The sequence below is a fragment of the Hetaerina americana genome, unplaced genomic scaffold (assembly GCF_022747635.1).
Source record: "Hetaerina americana unplaced genomic scaffold, ioHetAmer1.1.p SCAF_11, whole genome shotgun sequence".
In the NCBI taxonomy this organism is placed as follows: Eukaryota; Metazoa; Arthropoda; class Insecta; order Odonata; family Calopterygidae; genus Hetaerina; species Hetaerina americana.
This window is the reverse complement of record NW_027286181.1, coordinates 31,976,369-31,982,972: the sequence shown is the minus strand read 5'-3', so window position 1 is coordinate 31,982,972 and position 6,604 is coordinate 31,976,369. Positions and strand designations below refer to the sequence as shown.

The 6,604-nt window shown below is 34.5% G+C and overlaps 1 protein-coding gene across 1 annotated transcript; it reads right to left on the bottom strand.

Annotated features, from left to right (window-relative positions):
• Nucleotides 1–2,039: 2,039 nt before the first annotated feature.
• On the bottom strand, nt 2,040–5,732 carry LOC139701011 (eukaryotic translation initiation factor 4E-like). The gene is made up of 5 exons (XM_071599569.1): nt 5,623–5,732; nt 5,121–5,296; nt 4,293–4,464; nt 2,782–2,921; nt 2,040–2,705 (listed from the first exon to the last, which is right to left on the bottom strand). Exons 1-5 carry the CDS (start codon nt 5,650–5,652, stop codon nt 2,591–2,593), a joined length of 633 nt encoding a protein of 210 aa, XP_071455670.1. The 5' UTR covers nt 5,653–5,732; the 3' UTR covers nt 2,040–2,590.
• Nucleotides 5,733–6,604: the final 872 nt, after the last annotated feature.

The following is a 6,604-nucleotide window of genomic DNA, read 5'->3' as shown; positions in this document are numbered from 1 at the left end:
TCTTCCAAAACAATTGGTGCATACATCTCTTGGAATAAAACAGATGCAGATTAATGAGAGAGGAATTTGGGAAGAATATTTGGCCAGATCAGTGTTAGTTCCTACCCTAAAAAGCAAAAGACATCCTACGTGAGGACTATAGAAAAATAAGTTTAAATTTGCACACTGATTAAGTGAAGTAGTAGTTTTTAGGGGAGGCGACCGACAGCTAAGGTCATTTGCGCCATAGGGGATGGACAGGAAAGGATGAAGGGTGGAGAGAAACCCGGCGTCGGCATTAGCCTACTCTTTACGAAAGGTGCCAAGGGGTCCGCAGCTTAACGTCCCATCCGACGGATGCCGTACTCACTCAAAGTGCCCTCCACAAAGCACCTCAAGTAGGGATCGAGATACCTCTGAAAAATATTCAACACCGCCGGGATATGAACCCGCGCCCTCAGGGTGGGAAGCCAGTACATTAGCCCCCGCACCATCTCGATCCCCTGATTAAGTGAAACTTAGGATCTTCAACAAGGAACGATTATTAAGGGGATGATCATACTGGGTTCAGAAAAGGGAGAGGCATGTGTAATGCCACAAAAATGAGGTAACTAATAAGGAGGAACATATGATACAATCAGGATATATTTTTCCATAGATTTAAAAAATGTATTCATTAGTTTATTGTGGAGAATTAAAGAATGTATTGCAAAAAATAGGAGTTAATTGTCTCCGAAGACTTATCCTGGGAGGTGAATGATCCTGTACTTACATGTCTCAGACTGTTCAGGGGTGAGTGGTGGATGGGAAGCTGGGACAGGCAGTGTCCCAGTGCCCAAGAAGAGGAGAAAGGCAGGTGTCCATTAGTATCTCTGCTTTTCAAAGCATGTATGGAAGATATTGCAGAAGCTGGGAAGAAATGGAGATAAGAATGGAGTAGGAGGGGAATCCATGGAATCAGGTTTGTGGATTACCAACTTTACTTAGCCAATCAGTCAAGGGGTTTAAAGCATTGCTGAGTGTATAATGACATCATTGTGGATATGAATAAGAATTGATGTAAACAGAAACAAAGGTAACATAGCTTTCAAGAAAGAGGGAAGTTATTATAAACAGTAAAATAGAAAGTCATAAATTAGAGCAAGTAGAACAGTTCACCTATTCGAGAAGTGATTTGGATCAAAATGGCTAAAGTAGTAAGGACATATGGTGAAATACACTGGGCAAAGAAGCCTTCACAAGGATGCTAAGAAAACATTGGTTTAAACTTTAATATGGGTGGTTTTATACATCAGGAAACAGAGCCATTGACGCAAGATGACAGGCATAAATTAAGAGGCTTTAGGGAGTGGAGAACTATGGAAAAGGTCAAATGGGCTGAAAGGAAAACAATCAAGTGCTAGGCATGATGGGTGAGGAGAGAGGATTCTTAGGAGAATTAAAAATGAGGAAGGTAAAATGGATGCAGAGCTTATAAGTAGAGAAGGGACGGATGCTTACGATGAGGAATTAAAATTAGTGAACATTTTCAGTAAGCAGACACATAAACAGCAATTTTTTTCGGTATGTAAACCAAAGCTAGTGTCACTTACATTATTCACCAACACAACGTACCCATAAAAATACATATGCACCCTCAGACAACAGAATTTAGCCATTTCTCTACCCATTCCCAAAACGAAGCTCTCTATTTTTGCATATGCTTACACAGCATTTTCACTGTAAACCAAAGCTGAATGATGAAGGCAATGGTATTATGTAGGGCCTTTAACTATAATATTTTATTTCCAAATATTCTAGTAAAAATGTATTTTGTTAAAACAGACGTTCAGTTCCAATGATAAATAAACAAAATTTTAAAAAGTAATGCATACATGATCAAATTTAATTTTAATCTAGTTCCTTTCAGCACAACCGCAAAAGAAAATTAAACCTTTCTTAGACTCAACTTTCCTGGAAGAACTAATGCAGTCATGGTGAAGGCATTTAAGTGATAGTAAACACTTCTTTGACCCATAAGGATGACAGCAGCCATAGAATTAAAACCACTTGTTCATTATGAAGCATTTATTCAAATATTTCCAAATAGTTTCCACATTTCAAATTCAATACTCTTAACACTCAATATTTACACCATTATAAAGAAAGAGGTGTCCAATACATAACCAAGAAGTTATCTGCTAAATTATTAAAAGTTGAAACTTGAAGACTACTTTAAATTAAATATTAACTAGTTAATCAAAACAAAAATGACACTTATTCTGCAAATGCCTTGAAACCATACAGAAAATTATTATTAACATAACAAACAAAACCTCTCACAAAATGTATCTTCGATTTAAATAATTTTAATACGCAAAAGTTCACCATGCACACTTCACTCTAAGACATGGGGATGATAGCAATAAAGAATGACAAACCCATGTTTGAGGCAGGATTATTAAAAGCTGAGATATACAAAAACTTCACCTTTCTTTGACAATCACAGGATCCATTCAACCCATCCTACCATTGTTTAAAATGTCATAAACTTCTGATCTTGATGCATTTGGCCTTCCAAATTCTTATTTTGTCATACTACCAAAACTGAAGATGGAAGCAAACTTCATAATTAACAAGTGTAAGTGTTCTTTGCAGCAGAGCTAGATTTATTTTGAGTGTCTTTATGAATTTGATATCCAATAGTTACTTTAGGACCTATTCTCAGTCTCTCCTTTAATTTACGCCTGCAAGAGAAAAGGGAGACGCATTAATATGATGTGATAGAGCTTTCAATGTTAACATTAACCCCACTACACTTACCCTATTTCCTTGACACTGGTATCATTTGAATAGTTAGCTGTCCACAGACCTATTTTATCAAGCTTACTTCTTACATTTAAAACGGCTCCACATACTTCATCACTACATTCATCAAATGCCTCTCCAATCATACAAAGTAACTGCAAAGTGTTAAAAATTATTAGCCAAAGAAACATTTATCACAAAAAGATTCAACTTAAAAAATTGCTGTTCATCAGAAGAGCTAAACTACTTTCACCTTATATTAGCAGTATGTTTGATTTTAAAATTACTTTTTGAAAAGTAAAAAAAATTCTATTTAGCATAGTTTGAGTGACAAAAATTGTTGTATTACAGAATAACTCAAATTTCATTAGATGGGTACACACTGCAATTAAACAAAGATATATTGTCTTTCTCAAGCAGCATTTATAGCATAAATACAGTAGACAATCATACATTTGATGCATCCTGCTGAATTGACATAAGAGTATATATCTACAGATGTACCTGAATAAATTAAGTCCGAGATAATAATACAAATAATGATAGTTTACATTTTAATCTAAACACTTGGGCCAAACTGAATATATCTAAAAGAAAATGAAAATCAAAAGTAAATCAAATATACATTTAATTAGATTTGAAAAAGGTGATTATGCTATTATTACCCTTTGCATGGAGAGCAATCACAAATTATTTCACACTCATTGTACTACAGCACTATGTAGAAATGGATTGCTCTTAAGAACTTGTATATCTATTTGTGATTACATTCTTTTGATTATTTTTACTAAATAGTCATAATTAATAGTAATTATCATATAAATCGTATTATATGTAAATAGTCATAATTATAGTAATATTTCTATTTCAATTAGATTCTTCATTGTATTTTATTATGCACCCGTTGCTGGTTTTACCCCATGTCATTATCCTCAAATAGTATTACTAGATGTGGTAGCATATGTACAAAAATAAACTTGATGAACTATACTCAGAAAAAATACCTTAGGAATTACAAGTACATGGCAATGACAAATATAAAATAAACATACAAAAATGATTTGTACGTTTATGAGGATGATTTTTGATTCTTTTTGTTGAGTTTATTTTAAACACCAGGACACATAATTACACTGGATAAGTATCCCTTTGGATATTCATTGGGGGTTGGTGTAATTACCTATATGACTTCTTTGCATTAAATTTGTCTTAAGATAAGACTTGCCGAGATAAGAAAACACAATAAATAGAATTTAAGCCTTCCGTAACTACAGATATGGTACAAAACGTAATTTGGCGCAATTTCAGTCGGCCTAATTTGAAAAATGTAAGCAAGGAAGAGGTGCATGATCACATATTCGAAACTAAGCATTGCCGACGAAACATTCCATTGCCGAAAAATAGGGGTAAATTAGAAACTAACATAATCATTTTAAAAAATAGGATGATTTGCAGATATGAAGGGAAATCAAAGCTATGGGAAAATAAACAGCAAAACTGGAAAAATAACAAATTATATTACTCACCACTTCTAGCCAAATATTTGTAAGCTCATTCCTTTTCTTTTCTAAGTTGACAAGCCACCGTCCACCCCGCTTGTTGGCATCATCTTCCCACATAGGTCTTATTCCCTTCTTGAAAAGGGAATAGTCACATCCCACACGAAGGTCACTTGCTGCTTTAATGTTGTTGTACAAGCTAATGATCCAAAACATTTATTGGTACATTAGAACAATGGGAAGGCATTCGGACAACAAAAAAGAGATGATTCGTAATAAGCATGGCACCCCATTATACGCCTCAACACAAGGCTGTGGATATGTATGAATTCCAGCACAGTGGAAGTGTTTGAAGTAATATTGAATGCTCCCAATAACCCAAAATAAAACTATTTCTTCAAGGTCATGCAATCAGGTAGGAAAGCCAACAAAGACTAACGCCCTCCAAATTTTCACGCAGGGGCTAATTTATAGGAAATGGACAATTTTTTTAATGACATTCCTATTAAAATATGGTTTAACATTTATAAACCGGTGGTTTTTTATTAGGAGGCTTCAAGATACTGACATAAAATCTGCTAAAAGTACCGATACAATAAAAATGGATAAAAATAAATCTTATGATGAGTTATGAAAAAGAAACTCAAGAGAGCCGCTTAAGTCGAACAGTAACTTACTATACCTAGATGTTGATTTCTGAAGGTACATTCTCAACCAATAATGTCTCAAACATCCAACAATCACTAGAACTTGACTTTAAACAGCAACCAAAAGGGATAAGTTTTGAACTACAACAAATATTAAAACGAAGACTGAATGAAAATGGAAATATTCGTCAATATATGCAGTACTCACCCCCAGAAATCTTCTACTGTATCGAAAGAAGTGATTTCCCGTTGATTATCCTCCCATGATTTGGATCGGTCGTTTTCGTAAAACCATAGCGTCCAGATGTTTTGCAAAGGATGCTTAATAAGTTGCTCAGGTCCGATTGTTTCAACCTCTTCCTCCACCTTTTTGGGCACAATCTCCTAAAAAACGGTATTCATAGTAAGTTGCACCCACAATAGCACCGAAAACGTTGGATGACGTAGAGCATATTGAAAATTTCCAGAACTAATCAAAGCGCTAAAATATAAAATTTCTCTAAATGAAATGATAAAAGATAATAATTATTATGGGAATAATGTCTAAATTGCCAAACAATAACGACAATCAACGCATTTGAACATGACTGTCGGCTAATCAGTATGGACCCCCAAGGCATTGTTACTAATAAGTTATTCTTAGAAATAAAAATTGATTAAATTCCAAAACATTTAAATACAATGTGTGAGAGAATATTAAGGTTATTTACTAGTGATTCACTGGTTTTCGCACAAGCCATGCCACCACTGAAAATCCTTTCTTGCAGCTCGTTAGCTAACCTCGTTTCTCGATGTTACCTTAAGTCGAACACGTTGACAATGGCGCCATCTGTTTTTCGATTAACTCAACATTAACAGTGTTTTGTTCCTCACATGAAGACGAAGAAAGTAAGGGAACTTCGAAATGATAATATATACATAGTTATTTAGAGCCGTCGGGTGCATGATACCTTACGTAATGCTTTTTTAATATATTACTTCTTGAAATACCGATCACTAAATATTTATTGATTCCTTTCACTTTCGATCCCCTTAATTATATATACCTTTACTTCTTAATACAAAATACACTGATCTTCGAGGATTCTAAAACGCTAATTGAATTTCATGACACCTATTTAGCTTGAGTTCAGTGATTTTACCAGAATCATGTAATTTTATATTGTAAGGAATACCGTAATTCCATCCACTGTGCACCGGGTGAAAATAAGGGTGACATGAGGAAGGTAAGGCAAAAGTAATCACTGTGGTTTGGGAAATATAATTTATGTATTTATGCCACCGGTGATGGCGATCCACTGACATGGAGCAATTTTTTTAACTACTCCAATTTAAAGAGCAAGATTTAATTGGAATTTTTTCTTATAATTATCATGATACTCCAAAACATTATTGACCTCAAATATCCTCTGGGAGGCTTAAGGATAACTTATGCATTTCATGTAACTAGAGTTAAAAACTTAAAGCAATGTTCATTTCATGTATCGCACTTTCATCTTGATTGAAAGAGGGAGGGGCGAAGTTAGTTACCATCAAGTTAACAGAATAAACTGATGCTACATAACCTCACTCTTGCTCAAATTGCCTGTATTATGGACTTGATGTGGCCATTACCCTGAGGTTTCTCTTAAATTTTCACCCGCATAAAATTTTTACATTGACTCACATTAAGCTGCTTCACATTTTATAGAT